Source organism: Physeter macrocephalus, chromosome 10 (assembly GCF_002837175.3).
Source record: "Physeter macrocephalus isolate SW-GA chromosome 10, ASM283717v5, whole genome shotgun sequence".
Lineage (NCBI taxonomy): Eukaryota > Metazoa > Chordata > Mammalia > Artiodactyla > Physeteridae > Physeter > Physeter macrocephalus.
Window position 1 is genome coordinate 66,111,639 of NC_041223.1, and position 17,396 is coordinate 66,129,034.

At 33.9% G+C, this 17,396-nt stretch overlaps 1 protein-coding gene across 5 annotated transcripts in view; it reads left to right on the forward strand.

Moving 5' to 3' along the window:
• Positions 1 to 17,396, forward strand: part of EPHA7 (EPH receptor A7) — a 169,030-nt gene that overhangs the window by 144,931 nt on the left and 6,703 nt on the right. For 4 of the 5 annotated variants that reach the window (XM_024119351.3, XM_055087617.1, XM_055087618.1 and 1 more), the window contains exons 8-14: positions 698 to 806; positions 1,454 to 1,509; positions 6,127 to 6,252; positions 7,080 to 7,265; positions 7,844 to 7,905; positions 9,609 to 9,818; positions 10,532 to 10,681. In XM_024119351.3, coding sequence (XP_023975119.1) covers positions 698 to 806; positions 1,454 to 1,509; positions 6,127 to 6,252; positions 7,080 to 7,265; positions 7,844 to 7,905; positions 9,609 to 9,818; positions 10,532 to 10,681 — 899 coding nt within the window. Of the gene's footprint in view, positions 1 to 697; positions 807 to 1,453; positions 1,510 to 4,814; positions 4,850 to 6,126; positions 6,253 to 7,079; positions 7,266 to 7,843; positions 7,906 to 9,608; positions 9,819 to 10,531; positions 10,682 to 17,396 lie in introns of those variants that run through there. The other variant, XM_055087619.1, reaches the window with a different exon arrangement.

The following is a 17,396-nucleotide window of genomic DNA, read 5'->3' on the forward strand; positions in this document are numbered from 1 at the left end:
AGAAGAATCACTTAGCATTGTACAGGAAGCGACTACAATTAGATAATGCAAAAATGTTTTTTACAGTGCTTGCAGAAAGTTGGCTCTTTCATAAATAGCCTAGCTCTTAAACTCTCCAATGTGTATATTGCCTACTTTGTCAAATTAATACCAGTAATTCTGTTCATTTTCCTTAATTAAGGTGGATTATAAATTCATAATGATTTACTATGATTACAGGATGATTTTTATTCTCTATTGATGATATGAGAGATAAATCATTTAAGGTGCTTTGAAAAATGCTGAGAGTATGTATTTGGGTTCCTTTTTTACACACCAGGAAAACAGACACAGAGGGATCAAATACCTCACTGAGGGAAAAATAGGGATTTAATAGCAATTGTAGATGAAAGATCTTTATCTCTTGATTTTATAACTAAGTTTCCAACAATGAAGCAGGGGATAGCCATTCAATAAGGCATTTTGTAGGGATCTTTTCTAGCTGAAGAATATAAAATAGATGAAAGTATTGTCCTTACCACTTATTTAAAATGCAAAAATAAATGTTTATTTAAATTTATGATACAATAGAATGCATTTAAATTAAAGGTGAATGTAATAGCTTAGCTGTCTTGTTTATAAGATTTTGTTTAACCTCTCTCAAGTGCTTGCAAGATATTGAGTGTTTTATTGAGCCTTTTTTTTTTTCTGTTTATAGCTACGGCAGTCTCCAGTGAACAGAACCCTGTTATTATAATTGCCGTGGTTGCAGTGGCTGGGACCATCATTTTGGTGTTCATGGTCTTTGGATTCATCATTGGAAGAAGGTAGAAGACACATTTGTTCTAATCTCTAACATAAAATGTGTTGATTTTTCAGATTTATGTCAGCCTATTACTTATTGTTTAGTTTAGAATGTTAAACAGTAAATGCAGACATTTGTTGTCTCATATGAAACATTGAAGGTCAATAAATTTCCATTCTCCCAAGGTCAGAATTTAGTGTGAGCTTGATCATTGCCTTTCCTTTAAGAGGAATGAGTATTGTAATTTCTATTGGGTGACTTTTTTATTAGTTATTTTCAGAGTTAGATTTTTGTAATAAATATAGAAGACACCTGGGGAAAGATTTACTCTTTTAGTTAATGGTTTGTGGAAACCATTTAAAATCTGTGTTGTTGTTGTTGTTTCAGGAAAAAATATAAGCAAATATTCACTCATTGATAAATCTAAATCTATGAAATATGTCCCTTCCACAATGTCTCACACAAAGACTTTATTCTCTGCTTTTTTAAAATCATGTGAATTGCTATATTATTATTGAGTTTAGAACTATGGACAGAAAGTTTATGTATTTTGTTTATAGCTCTAACTAGCATGTTGTTAAGTAATTAAGGTATATCACACTAAATTTTAAATATATAAAGTGAGATTATTGGTTGAGAATAATCATCAAAAATCTTATTTTTTTCCAGGCACTGTGGTTATAGCAAAGCTGACCAAGAAGGGGATGAAGAGCTTTACTTTCATTGTAAGTGTTTGGCTTTTCTTTATTATTATTTACCCCAATTAATACAAAAACCTGGTTGTTAATATTGGCATGAATAAATTCCTAATACATCAAGCTTGAAAATATATCATGAGCTCAAAATGTTACTTTAAAACATTTGAACAAGATATGCAGAATGAAGATCATATGATGTGAATTTTTTAAAAATATATTCAGATATGTAATCTCTCATAAGAAATTTTGATATAACTGCAAGGATATTCAGCAGCTTTTATGTCACAATTGTTCCTTTTGCAAACTTTGCCCAAGTGTTTCATATCATTCTAATAATGATTCATTAAATGTTGCATGTGCCCATGCTGTAGCTCAGGAATTCATTTCAAGTTAGAAGGATGGCCCCTTTTTTTATTTTTTATTTTTTTTATTTTTTTTTTATTTTTTTTTTGCGGTACGCGGGCCTCTCACTGTTGTGGCCTCTCCCGTTGCGGAGCACAGGCTCCGGACGCGCAGGCTCAGCGGCCACGGCTCACGGGCCCAGCCGCTCCGCGGCATGTGGGATCTTCCCGGACCGGGGCACGAACCCATGTCCCCTGCATCGGCAGGCGGACTGCCAACCACTGCGCCACCAGGGAAGCCCAGGCCCTTTTTTTTCTACCCAATGAGCGATGATATAATAAAACACTAAGCTAAGGAGCCTCTTTCTCTCCATCTACTGTAAAATGTCCGTCACAGATGATATTTCAAGGGACGTAAATAGTATAATAGGATTCAATCCTCTGATGTTTTCCTGTGAATTTGAGCTACCTGATTCTTAAAAGTTCATTTTGGAAATAATATCAGAAGAAAGCTCAGGGATTAAAGAAAATAGATGCCCGACTGCATTAATCTTATCGTTGTTGCATGTGGATGGCACGTGAAAAACTGAGAGCCATGCAAGTAAATGTTGAGTTCTTGCAGTCAAAGTAAAATCCTAACAGGGAAATGATTTTAGTTCTGATAATTGATGATGATCTTATCCAAACCCATTATTCCTAATTTTAATCCTTGAAAGTATTGAAAAATAATTTTATTATTATTTATCTTAGTAACGATAATCTTTATGAAAATTTCTCATGGGGAGATAAATTTCCTGTAAATGGCATAAGAATTACATCTATTTTTGTGTTATTTATCAAACTCTTATGTCAGTATCTAAGAAGATATTGTCATATACTCCTTCTAAAGTCACAGGAATATGTAAGCATCAATCAGGGAAATGTGTGGTTGAAAAAACACAAATTGTGAACACCATTATCATCATTCCTAAGTTTCTTCAGTGTGTTATTAACTGTTGAATGAATAGTTCCCTTAAATTTAGTTTTCAAAAGAAAAGTGGCTTTACATATTACATATCCAAATTGATGATGAAACTCTGTAAAATTCCAACCACTGATGGCAGGAAGGGTATTAGGACACTAGAAATTATAGTAAAAGGTATGACCAAAGTGTGCTTTATCGTGAAGTTTAAGTTTCAAGGCCCCTCACTTTTAGACTCCTTTTCAAGGCCCTGGAAGAGCCCTAGCAAGTTAGTGTGTAGAATATTTTTTTCTTAATGAAAGTATCCCAAATTGTAGAAGGTTCAAGCCCCACAAAACTTAAATCTGCCCCTGATTATGACTGAATACATGTGATTCTGCCCCCTCACCCCTGGGATGATTTGATATGCTCTCCCAATGTCAGTGGGTCCTCTTGCTAATCTGGCAGTGATTTTGTGACAAGTCCCAGTAATGAGAGTACCATAGGCCGTTTACACCTAGAGGATATAAAGAAGAAGTGGAAGTTACATTTTTTTTTCTCTTTCATGACATGAGAGAATACTTTTAACACTTCCCCAGACAGAAAGGAGAGGATCAAAACTTGAATGCATTAATTTTTGTATCTAGTTTAAAATGTATATAGAAGAGTGACATAAGACTATAGTTGCTGGAATCCTTGACTCTATCCATATGTGAATAATTTGATGGCAAATTCATTTAATAATACCTTAATCAGTATGTCACTTTTCTTTTCTTTATTGAGGTTATCTGAGACATCCCCAAATGATCAAATGCTGCCTCTTAGTTTTTTTGCTTTTAGCTTTCAGGTTAATGCTGAAGGTAAATTAAAACATGGCTTACCTAAAACATGATATATAGCCTAATGCTTAATTGTCATCACTCAGTTTTGATATTTTGATGCCATTCCCTTTTTTTACATTTGACATCCAGTTTGTAATTAGAAAAAAATAAAGCTGCATGTTTTACCTGCTAACATAGAAAAGATAAGCTTGAGGTATATATAAACAGTTTTCATCTCTAGAGCAAAATATCAGTGGTGGTTTTAAGATGTTTAACATTCATGAGAAATGTAAATGAGATATTAAAACACTAAAAAGCTCATACTCTTAAATCAGGAAAAACAATAGACCAAAATATTCAGAAATTACATCAAAAGTTTTCTTATTTTAAAGCATCCATTGTGAAATGAATAATGAAAAAAAAATAAAGTACACTTAAGATATCCTATCTTGGTGAATCCTTGATATTTTTGAATTACCCTTTTTACAAGGATATCTTTTCTTGACATTTGATGAGAACCAGGCATTTTATTTGATTTTATGACTGTATTTACAATACGTAAAGTACAACACTGTGGTCACCAGCTATTTACAAGTTGGTGTCCGTTTATTCCTTTAGTATACGGACAATTTCCTTAGGTGCTAAGACACCAGACTGAATTTTTACAGAAACATGAAAGCAACCATTTTACTAGCTTTTAGAACACTGAATTTAATAGAATGTCCAGTCATTTGTACCAGGTGCCCTCCACTCTCCATGGCCCCAAGTGTCACATTTAAAGATATAAACACGATGGAGGAGTTTAGTGAAGCAATTCCAATTTACATTTTGTTTCCTCCTACCATTTCTTCTAACAATGTCTTTGAATCTAAGCCGGGCAGTATTTCATGTTTTTATGCCAAAATTGCTCTGGCCTGTCAAAATGTTTCATGACAGCTTGAATAAAGAACCATCAGAGACCCATTTGAGATGCAGAAGGCTACCTCCAATCCAGCTCCCTTAACACAAAACCAAACCAAAAAGAAAAAAAAAAACAATGAAAGAAAGGAAGAGAATAAAAAGGGAGAAGATGGCTCATTCTCCATCTGCCTACCAATCTAGGAGGTTAACCTATTGTTTTCTTCCCTTCTCTCTTTTTCTCTTCCCCCCCCTTCCCTGTACTCCTTTTTCTCTCTTTTCTCTTTCTATCCCCTCTCTCTTTTCTTCTTGTGTTTTTTTTTTCATGTTCAGCTTTAGTAACAAATGAGCATCTGTCAGTTTTATAGACTGCAACAGTAATTGTTTAAGACAATCAATTTTGGATAAACAATCAACTACAGCAGAATAATTCAAGATTTTTAAATCCCATTTTTCCTTTATACATTCTGCTTCTTTTCGTTTGTTATATGCTTATTTTAAAAATATAATTTCAATTGGATGTGATGACATAAGCACAGTTAGGCTGCAGTGTAATACATAGAGAAATATATTGTTCTCCAAATAGTAAGATTTAATGAAAAGATTGTTCAGTGGCTTTGTTAAAAACAATAAAGTTTTTTTGAGGATACAGTGTATCTTTTCATTGCATTAATATAACCAAATATATGCCTATTTATCTTATCTTTGTCTTTAACCAAATGATTAGATTTGGAATACATTATTGTAATTGATTTAAAGTTGACATAGCATTATCTGTTACCTGCATGCTTCTGGGTGCATTTTAAGAAGATTTTAACTTTTAAGATGATTCTATGTTGTTTGAATTTTGACTACCTTTTCTGAGGCATATTGGCTACCTCCTTATAGCAGTTAAGATCTTCCAGAGCCTTATAATTGAAAGTTCATATAAACCATTCCTCTTTCAAATTGCTGTCATACATGGTTAGCAGATCCCAGGAATATTGTAAATTTTCTAACTTTACTCTGCACTTTGTACATCTGGCCTCTATTGCCCTTCAAGGTGAAGAAGAAACTGTGTCATAGTAGATTTCTCTCTGGTTCTGTGATAGCTGTCCCTCACATCTTGTATTAATTTATATGTCTATGTCAATGGTGGTTGGTCTTTAAAAAAATAAAAGAATAAGTAAGATGTCTAACTGTTTTTAATATTGCTGTCAGTGTAGTAGGCTACCTGTAAATGAAATGTCTTCTTTTCCCAGTGTATTAATTTGATTGATTGACTGAATGATAGATTTACAAATGTGTTTCCAAGTCCATTACAAACCTCAGTATGGCTTGAACTATGCCATGATAGCAGTGAATTTAATTAAACCTCCAGTCTGATAAGAGTCATGTCAGAGAATTTCGGTGATGTCCTTTGTTGATTTACTGGAAAAGCAATTCAGTTAGTAAACTATGAGCTGGATCCTATGTTACCTATAGAAGCTTGCAGATAATACCTATACGCCCGCAGACTGAAGTAGTCTGTTAAAACTGCTGTGAATCAGGTGATGTGGAAGCAAGTTCACTGTTCCAAGGAGCACTCTGCATAATGAAATTCCTGGGCTGACTGCACAATAAGTGCTTTGCTTCATCACAGTCATGCTTTCTTACATCATTACAGTTAAATTTCCAGGCACCAAAACCTACATTGACCCTGAAACCTATGAGGACCCAAATAGAGCTGTCCATCAATTCGCCAAGGAGCTAGATGCCTCCTGTATTAAAATTGAGCGTGTGATTGGAGCAGGTAAGGCTGTTGTAGCTTCCTTGTTCAGCTGTTCCATTTAGCCACGATCGAAAGTCATACATCATAATGACAGGCAAATAATTATAACTCAAGTATAGAACCTTTGCATTTACCTGAACTGTTAGAAGCAATGAGCCTGTACTTGTTTATGAAATCTTAAGAAAAAAGTGAAAAAGAAGCATGTGGTGCAGAGAATCGTGTATCTTTTGTCTTCTGTTGGATTTTTAAGATATCGTTCTGTTATAAGCTATTTCATAATAGTTCTGGCCTGTCCAAGAAATGACTTCGTATTTAAAATAATTAGAATGTCCCGAATTTTGCTGGAATATACATCTCCTCTGACTTGATTTACCATCTTCCTGCTAAGCTTTAGGTATTAACCGTTGTGCTGTGTAATTCCATGTAGAAAATTAATATGTATGAATTATTTAAAAGGAGCATTATTTTCTATGGATACAATGTATCTTCAGAATAATTATACATTTTTGGATCAAGTCCATTAAATCTAGCAGACATAAGTAGATATGAATTCCAGATTTTTAAATCTTTGAGAAGTATTTGCTTCTCAAGCTGTGAAAACAACAGCAATGTTTAGAATTCGCTAATGTGCCCTTATACTCTAGTAAGCAGTGTACATTATGCAGCGTATTTCAAACCTGAATGTTGTTGCTGAAAGAGTTTTTGTTAACCCAGTTAAAAAAAATAATAGTTTGTGTAACAGATAGTTTAGGAAAGTTTAAAAGTGCATTTAAAGAATTTCATGCATTTACTTTGAGAGAGGAAATATTTCTGAAATTAAAATACACCTGCCTGTTCTGTTACTTCAGGAGAATTTGGAGAAGTCTGCAGTGGTCGTTTGAAACTTCCAGGGAAAAGAGATGTTGCGGTAGCCATAAAAACCCTGAAAGTTGGTTACACAGAAAAACAAAGGAGAGACTTTTTATGTGAAGCCAGCATCATGGGGCAGTTTGACCACCCAAATGTTGTCCATTTGGAAGGGGTTGTTACAAGAGGTAGATATTGATTATGTATTTCATTTATCCAGTGAACTGTCAGAAATTAGTGTTATTTCATAGATACTAAAAAATCAAATTGTAAATACATTGCATATTCTTAATGAATTTTTTTTCTTGATACGTAACTGACTAAATTTTCTTTTGTGTTACCACCTCAGAAAAAAAATCAGGATAAATGAATGCAGGTTTAGAGGTAAAGAATAAATCTGATAGATAGATGGAGTGACAGATATTTTCATTTAGCTTCAAAGCCACAAAAGTAATACAGTTTAGTCTTCACATTTTCTGTAAAGTGTCATTTTCTCTGAGTTTTGTTCACAAAGCAGGAGTCAGAAGAACACACTGACTTTTACTGTTTAATTTTGTGAATCATGACCACGTTCCAAACAGACAGTTAATGACTCTTTGCATTTAGCAGCACTAAAAGCATTAGAAATACTCACCACTCACCCAGTCAGTCTTTCAAAAGAGCACCATGTATTTTATCCGGAGTGAGAAGGAGGATAAATACGAAGCTTAGATTACAGTTTTGGAAGCAACACTTTTTTCTTATGTATATATTTTTGTAATTTTAGGGAAACCGGTCATGATTGTAATAGAATTCATGGAAAATGGAGCCCTAGATGCATTTCTCAGGGTAAGTAACAAAGTTATTCTCCCATTCTAAATATACATGCTACCAATGTAATTTTCTGAACTTTTCTTTGCAGTGTAAAATGTGAACAGTATAAACTTTAACAGGTCACAAAATTGTCTTTGAAAAGCAGATTAAAAGAGTCTTAGACTGGATTGAACTAGAATATTTTTGAGCATTTAAGTGATACAGTGTAGTTAAAAAATAGTCTCCATTGGGCTTCCCTGGTGGCGCAGTGGTTGAGGGTCCGCCTGCCGATGCAGGGGACGCGGGTTCGTGCCCCGGTCCGGGAGGATCCCACATGTCGCGGAGCGGCTGGGCCCGTGAGCCATGGCCGCTGAGCCTGCGTGTCCGGAGCCTGTGCTCCGCAACGGGAGAGGCCACAACAGTGAGAGGCCCGCGTCCCGCAAAAAAAAAAAAAAAAAAAAGTTTCCATTGACATATTACCACAGGCATGGAGGATACCTGAAGCCGTGTAATTTGAATACCTGTTGTAGCGTAGCATTTTACTTTTTCAGTACAATTATAAATGAAATACAGACATAATACAGAGAAGACTGAGAAGTGAGATAGCCATTCAATGTTGGTAGGATGATCCCAGCTCGTCTTTGTGGAACTATTTCTGTTATATTGTTATGTGAACACCAAGCCTAAAATAAAGAATTATGAACCTTTTTAGAGTTACAAGTATGTTATTTTTATAAATAATAAATTCTAAACGTAAAAACATACGTATTTTTACGTTCAGAGACTTTCCACCTAAGAACGTGAACACATGTTAACATTTTTTCAAATGGCAAAGAGAAAATAATGAGAACATACATGATCTAGAATGATAAGTTCAACCCAGTTTAATAAGGATTCAGAGGATTTCGAGAGGTCTTTATTGCTGCATCTTGATGATATGCAAGATGCAACTGTCATCTTGCATATGACATGCAAGATGATATGCATAACTGTCAACTCTCTGGAAGAAAGCATCACCTAGCAGGCTCATCTGCTCAATCCACGGTCCTCATGCACCGTATCTGTAATTCAGTTGGAGAAATCTGTGAGTTAAAAATATATGGTGGCCAGTTGGTTGCAAAGAGTGCTCAATTCTACTTGCTAGTACATGTATTTTAGAGAATCTTGGTTATAAGTAATGTACCTACGGATAGCAATGAAAAGTATAATATGAAAACCAAGTCAGCCAGTATAATCCTTTTCTACCTCTAAGTTTCTCTTCATCTTTACTCAAAAGGTTTTTCACCTTTACATTTTTAACCATTTGGAGAAAGAAAGCTAATATATGTATCTTTATCCCTTTTATATTTTTAGATTATTTGTGTAATTTTTGGCAAGTGAGGAAAACAGTTAGCTGTCAGGGATCATTTTTTTTATATTCCATTCCCTAACTTCGATTTAAAAAGTAGCATATACTTTTGGATTTGCACAATCTGAAATTATTATTAGTTAATTTTAACAACACATCCATATAAATAACTAAATGATTATCAGAACTCTATTTTATATTACCTGACTATCTATCAAGTTAAATCAGCACCTGTTATGTTTTTCACAAGTGTCTACACTACATAGAAAATTAACTGGTGATTCCTAGTATACAATAGAAAATGACTAGGGTGCAGACATTTTTCATGGTGATTTTTTTTTTCCCCTTTCAAAGTATAGCTAACTGGACTTTCATTTTTGTCTTCCTGTAGAAACACGATGGGCAATTTACAATCATTCAGTTAGTAGGAATGCTGAGAGGAATTGCTGCTGGAATGAGATATTTGGCCGATATGGGATACGTTCACAGGGACCTTGCAGCTCGTAATATTCTTGTCAACAGCAATCTTGTTTGTAAAGTGTCAGATTTCGGCCTGTCCCGGGTTATAGAGGACGATCCAGAAGCTGTCTATACAACGACTGTAAGAAAAAGTCTATTACTGCACCTTTTCATATTCCTGCGATTTTCCTACCAAGAAAGCAGTGCCTAATAATACAAAACTAAATGGGAGAAAAGAGGCAAATTGATCTCAGCTTTTTGTTGTTGCTATTTTTTTTCCTTTTGGAAGAATCTTTGTTGCTTTTACAATCTACATATAGGCTAAGATGAGAAGTAATGATAAAAATGAGAACAGCTTATTTTATATTGGGATGTTCATATAAATAATATACACATACAACATTTGGTTACTAGCAGTCATAATTGTAGCAGAAAAATATAATCCCATTTTAATAAAGGTTTTAATAAAAGATTATGCTAATTCTTATAACTTTTGTAAGATTAGAAAAAGGGAAAATATGAGGATTTACTTATATACTATTGATATTATTCCAATATTTCATTCCATTTTAGTAGCTGTTTTGTCTAATTTGTCATTGTCCTTTCGACTAGACTCTTGCCCTACAACCGCATAGGTCCATTATCGATTTGCCTTAAAAATGAAAACTTAACGGTGACATTTTAAAAAACAGACTAGTAACTTTAAATGCACTTAGAGAAATTCAAGATGAATAGACCTGATACTGCTGAATTGCCAACCAAATACACAAGTGTTTAACTGTAGCTTAATGGTTCTGCTATAAATGTTTTATACATTATTATACATACTTAAAATGTCAATTTCTTTTTATACAGGGTGGAAAAATTCCAGTGAGGTGGACAGCACCTGAAGCCATCCAATACCGGAAATTCACATCAGCCAGTGACGTATGGAGCTATGGAATAGTCATGTGGGAAGTTATGTCTTATGGAGAAAGACCTTATTGGGACATGTCAAATCAAGATGTAGGTGTTACACTACTTAAACAAAAAGGATTTATTTAATACATTAATATTCATATTATGGGAATGTGTAGGTACTGGCTCATAAGAAGAAACTTTTACAGAATCATAAAAAGATGATTGCTGAGTTTTCACAATTATTACCACAAATTACCACAATAATTACCATAAATTAGTGGTTCAATTAATTTCATTTTGTCTTCATTTTGAAGAATTGTTTTTTCTTTTTTTATTTAAATTCTCTGGACATAATAGAAGCCTGCAAAGGATATTTCTCCTTAATAAAGGTAATCATGCTGAGCTTGCACACCTGTAGTGGGAGAGTCACATGAATAAAAGAATCATTTGTGGAGGGGAGGGTGAGGAAGGTTGTGTTTGATTTTGTTGTTGAAGCTTGCCTTTCTTTTTTTAATTTCCTGATAAAATCTGTTTAAATTATCTATTGTTGATTGATTTACTTAAATTCTAATTTCATGAGATAACCTAGATTTTATGATCAATATTGGTGTTTCATAGTGATATTTTAGAATGTAATCACAATGGGACTATCTTTGGAAATGTCTTCTAAAAATACAACTTATTAAATGTGTATCTTGTTACTAAGGCATAAGATACGTTGTTATCCTTTAAGAAGCTGATGATAGCTATTGAGCATATACATCTCACACCAAGAAACCATTTATAAAACAATATAGCATAAGTGCAAGTAAATATTTGCTTCTCTAAGTTGAATTTTACGAAATTAACATTTTTGTAAGCCAGAAGCTTTCAAGTACTGGCAGATTCATATGGCTTAATTTATTGAAAATATGAGTGAAATTTAGATAAAAGTAGAGCAAATGTAAAATCTAGGAAGGTATCCTGGATTTGAACTAGAAATATGGAGAAGACCTTGGTTCATAGTTGATTAGAGAATTCGGCAAAGGAGCCCCTTGGAAAGTCCAGAAATAAAGGCTTAGTGAAGTGTATGGGGACCAACCAAATAGACTCCTATGCATCTCCTATAAGGGAGGCATACATCGTTAGTGATTTGAAATGAAGGTTAGGTTGGGGCAAATTGATGAAAGCTTTTTTTTGAAGGAATTTGGAAAAGGTAAAAATGCATGCTCTTGAAGAATAGAGTAAAAAAATAAGTGGTGCTTGAAGAAATTCTATATTACCATTGAAAAGAAGGATGTGACAAGCAAACCGGTTTGGAGTAGTCAATTCTCGAGGTACTATAAACATGGACAGCAATAGACACTGACTAACATTAAAGTTGAGTTATTTTTCAAAAACAGATCATGATCATTGTTATATAAAATTAGTATCTCTTTTTTATTTTAGAATTTTCCACATCAAGTTCTTATGGCTCTTAAAACTTATAAGTAGCTATTTTTAGACAACTGAAATGAGACTGCTTGTTGGTAAGGTAATTTTCAATACATTTTTTAACAAATTTTTGCATTGGCTGAAAAATTCACAGCCTAAAGAGGGGGAGCTTTGAAATCAGTGAAATCTTTTGCTATTTCGAATTGAATAATGACATAAAATTTTTTTTATTTGGGTTTTTTTGTTTTTTTGGTTTTGGTTTTGGTTTTTCAAAGATAAAAGTCTGAATGATGAGTCCTTTTGGCAGAGGCAAAGTTGTTAATATTTGACAGGTCTCAGTGTCAAAGATTTCATGGACTGTCAAAATGTGGGCAAACAAATCCTTGGGGCAGAGAAAGAGAAATATTTACATTTCCCTAGACACTCGGTAGAGTTTCATTTCTTTTGACACCTTCTTTCTGTACTAGATTCAAACATAAAGGGAATGACAGGAATATAAGATGACTTAAATTCAAAGTTCGCTTAACTTCTAAAAATAAATAATAGAAATGGTTAAGAAGAAAAAAAATAAATATCTTCAATTTAGTTTTTAATATTCCCTATTGTTTTTCTTGAAAATTAAATATCATAAATGTATATTTAGTCTATCAAGCATTAATAAATATTTTTACTGATAAAATGAAATTTTTATAGGCACAATGAAGTTTACTTCTGACCTAGAACATTCTAGCACCATCTTTCTTATTTTTTTAATCACAAAGGTCTGAATTATTAAATTCAAACACAAGAAATTACCTATGCAGTTCAGTTTTTATAGTGAAATTGATATTAATATTCTTCTTAAAGCATAATATTCATTATTTTATACTTATGTTAAACTGGCAATATACAAATGGTGGAAAAAACTGGATAATTTAAAATAATGAATTCCATTCTAGCAAAAAAATTTTCTAGAGAAAAGCTTTTTTCTTGGAGTCTCTGGGTAGGAGACCATAGAGAGACTTAAGTGACCTGCCAAATCCCTGATGCATATGGAAATCCTCTGTATATGTGAATATATGTTATTTTTCTGGGAATGTTGCTTTCATCAGATATTCAGAGACATTAATGTTTTAAAACTCAGTCTAGATTGATCGAGAGAATCACCCTTGATTGAATCAACTCACTTTATATTGTTTAAATTTAATTGCTAGAAATTTGTTAGGGATTTTAGAAAGCCCTCAAATTTCAATACCTTGGATTACAAGAGACTTTTCTTAAGTCACCATGAGAACAAGATCTAAATTGATAGTTAATATTTGTCAGGAACTCCACAGAATTCTAGGCTGAAAGCTAAATAAAGTGAGATTTCTGTGATCACTCTGAAGAAATAAAAAAGTCCCTTAGTATCCATGGGACATTAGTTCCAGGACTTTGGCAGATACCAAAATCTGAGGGTGCTCAAGCCCCTTATACAAAATGACATTGTATTTGCACTAAACTTGTGCCCATCCTTCTGTATACTTTAAATTATCTCTAGATTACTTATGATACCTAATACAATATAAATACTATGTAAATAGATGTGAATACAGTGTAAATGCAGTGTAAATAATTACTGGTGTGTGGCAAATTCAAGTTTTGCTTTTTGGAATTTTCTGGTTTTCCTTTTTCTTTTGAAATGCTTTCATCCATGGCTGCCGAATCTGAAGATGTCGAATCCTCCCAGGATATGGAGGGCTGACTGTATTGTAAAATCAATGAGGTAGATAGTGCCAGGAGGCTTTAGTTGCACTCTAAAGCAGGGAATAAGCAAGAAAATCTTGGGGAAAGATAATATGCATATGTATGAAGTTACCCACACCCGAATAGGTTTATCACAGGATTACTGCTCATTGTTTTTCATGTGCCCATAAACTTCCTGAGTTTTAGCTGCAATGGAAGCAGTTAGAATCTAGGTATTTGCAGTTAAAACCAAGAAGGTAGGCTTTCCCAATAAATTTCCAACTTTCATTCTTCTTTAAAATCTGTAGGTGTTTAGCCCTTTACATTAACGACCTTTCAAAGACAGAACTTATATGTATAAATGCAGTCAAATATAATACATAATACACGAATTGGAAATACTTATATTTGGTATTCACAGCAGCTGTCTTTTAATTGAATTTATGTCTTAATTAGTCCGAATATAATATTCATAGTCAAATTATGAAATTTTAAAATTCTTCATTATATGGATTACTTTTTTTCCTGTTTATAGTACTCAACAAAGTCATTTCTTCTTTCTTTAAGGTAAGCCAATAAATCATCCAATTTACTGGTAGGTAGTCACGAGGATGGTAAAAAATTAAGCATCCATAAAGATAGGAGACATAAAGATAATTCTTTAAAGTGGTCCATGAAAAGACATTTAAGAGCTTTGAAAATATAATATGCTTGTAACTAAGTTTATTCTCAGCTAAACTGTGAGCCCTCAACTTTTCCTTTTAAATGTCACCACTGATTTATTACTTTTTTTATATTAAGATATAAAAAATTGTGGATTTTTTGGTAAAACTTTTCTGTAATCCTGTATGTGGGGTCCAAAATATTTAATTGCATAAAATGTGGGTCATGTTATTGTGAGGTTGATGAGATGAAAATGGGCATAAGTGGAGAACAGAAGCCAATCATGTTATCTCCCATTTTGAGTTATTACAGGCCCATTATCATGGGGTCTGTCTGTGCTCCTTTTTCTCTTAACTAGTGTCATACTGTAGTAATACTGAAATACATCTCGGCAAGCAAATGTGTGTTTTCCAGGTATTTCTCTGCAGTCTAAGAAGTGTCCCCTGTTGGATCCCAGTGTTCTTTTAAAATGTCATTTACCCTAGTCACTTCCTATTCCTCTGGAAATGATCTAGAATTAGAAATTGCTATGAATATTTTCCTTTTTTTCTTTGACTTTTATTATAATTCTAAGGCTAGATCTCGACAGGCAAATCCAAGGGGTTTCTAGTAATTTCACAAAAAGATGTTTTAAATGAATTCCATGGATAATTACGTAACGCTTTAAGAAGTGTAGGATCAGTCATCTTACTGTGTGTTTTGTTGTTTCTGAGAACATGTAACTATTTGTGCAGCACACTTTTTGTTTTCCCAGTTGGAAATATAATGCAGCTCTCAACAGCATGGGCTCTGGTCAGACAGCCTCCATCAAATTCTGTCTCTTCTACTGACAGCTATGTGATGTTTTCCCGGTGCTTAACTTCTCAGCACCTCCGATTCTTTGTCTCTAGAATCAATATAATAATACTTGCCTAATAAGGTTTTTGTAAAGATTAAATGAGATAATTAAAACAATACTAATCGTATAGTAAGTATTCAATAAATATTTACTATGATTATTATATCCTTAAAAGATAACTTGTTTCTCTGGCAGGCTAACCAGATAAAACCTGCGGAACCTCAAGTCTCAGTTCCTGGCTGAATCATCCCTTGAGGGCGGGTTTATCCTCAACAGGCTTGCCTTGAATTATGCCAAACTATACTGTATAGAGACCAAGGTTCCCAGCACGTATCTCTGGTGCCCCTGTAGGTAGGAGCGTGATTGTTAATGGCAACTTTGGAGTCCCAAAGTCCATTCCCAGTCCAGAGCATCTCTTATTTTAATTATACTTTGCTGCTGCTCCTTTAAAAATTTGTAAACCACTGTGTTTTTGAGAGCTAGAAGTTTCATTTTGTGTTGATAAATGTTCTCTGTTCTAATACTAGGAATCGTCAAATTTCTGTAGTGCAATAGGATAACTACAGAAGTTTACTAACTCTTTCATTCCTGTAAGAGTTATTTCATGTTACTTTATTCATTGGCACAGAGATTTAAGAATATATTGTGCTCAAAGCCAAAGAATTCTAATTGGAGAGCTGTTGAAGGGTATTTTGTCAAGAGGATCATGATAAGGTTTAGATGTACGTTTAAAGGATTATTTAGAGGGAAATAAAAAAGGAAAGATTTCTCTACCTGCATTGTTCCTTTCAGAACTTCTGAGAAAAAGCTACAAGTGGGGAAATAGGAGGTGGTAGAAAATAATAAGCATTGCCCCAATCTTATGAGCATGGGGGTGGAGTCCATCAGTTCAGAAAAATACTGCATATGTTCAGATACAAGCAACCTCAAAATAGAGGAAAGCCACTCTTTTCCCCGTAAAGAAAAATGTTTACTATTTGGTCATTTTGAATATATAAAGTTTTACCGGTTATTAATTTACTTATTCACAACTTGAGCCACTGTTTAAATAACTTAATCCAGCTTTCCAAAGCACATTATTTTTAGTTTTATCTAACTTGTTTAACATAGAGCACTTTTGAATCCTGAAATAGCGCTGTCCCTGGAGTGTTATACAAAGCCACATGAAATTCTTTGCATTTAAAAGTTTTTTTTTTTAATTTAATTCCTCCTGTAGTTATATGTTGGTGATCTTTACAGAGGTCCCATTTGTGTATGTTTTCTTGTGTGCTTTTTAAAGGGATATTATAGAGGAATGTTTACAATGATATCCAACATTTGTAGTTACAGAGTCATAAACAGGAAATTTTTTTTTTTTTTTTTTTTTGGTGGTACGCGGGCCTCTCACTGCTGTGGCCTCTCCCATTGCGGAGCACAGGCTCCGGACGCGCAGGCTCCGCGGCCATGGCTCACGGGCCCAGCCGCTCCGCGGCATGTGGGATCTTCCCGGACCGGGGCACGAACTCGTGTCCCCTGCATCGGCAGGCGGACTCTCAACCACTGCGCCACCAGGGAAGCCCAGGAAAATTTTAAAACTTCTCTCATACGGCTTCATTAGCATTCAATACCAACACTGATTAAAGTCACTTAACGCTAAGGTGTTTTCTCCATAGCTGTTACTCAAAATAAAGTACTGAAGGAAAGATCCCATAGTGTGAGACTTGGTAAAGACTTAACTACATAACTATGGGATAATGGCTCCATTACTGCAAAAATAAATATATATTTATGTGTTGCATTTTAATCTATTATGTTCATGGTATTTTCTACCACACTTCCCCCCACCCCATACCTATTTAATAAAACAAATATAAAGGTAACATTTTAAAAATTGTTGTATTCAAAATTAATAATAAACTTTAGGGTAAATAAGCTTTAAAACAAAAGTACATAAGCAAAAATAAATAATTTTCACCAACCCACTAACCTAATTTTCAGAGTAAAGCCATTTCCAATTACAGCACTGTGTATGTGTATATATATATATATATATATATATATACACATACACACACACAGAGATAGAGAGATATCCATATACATATACGAAAAAATACTTCTACCATTTGAGTGTATTGTATTTAGGAAGTAGTATCATCAGAAAGTGGTGACTAATTGCCTGTGCATGTAAAAGAGTCTAGATTGTTCTCATTTCAGCTCTCT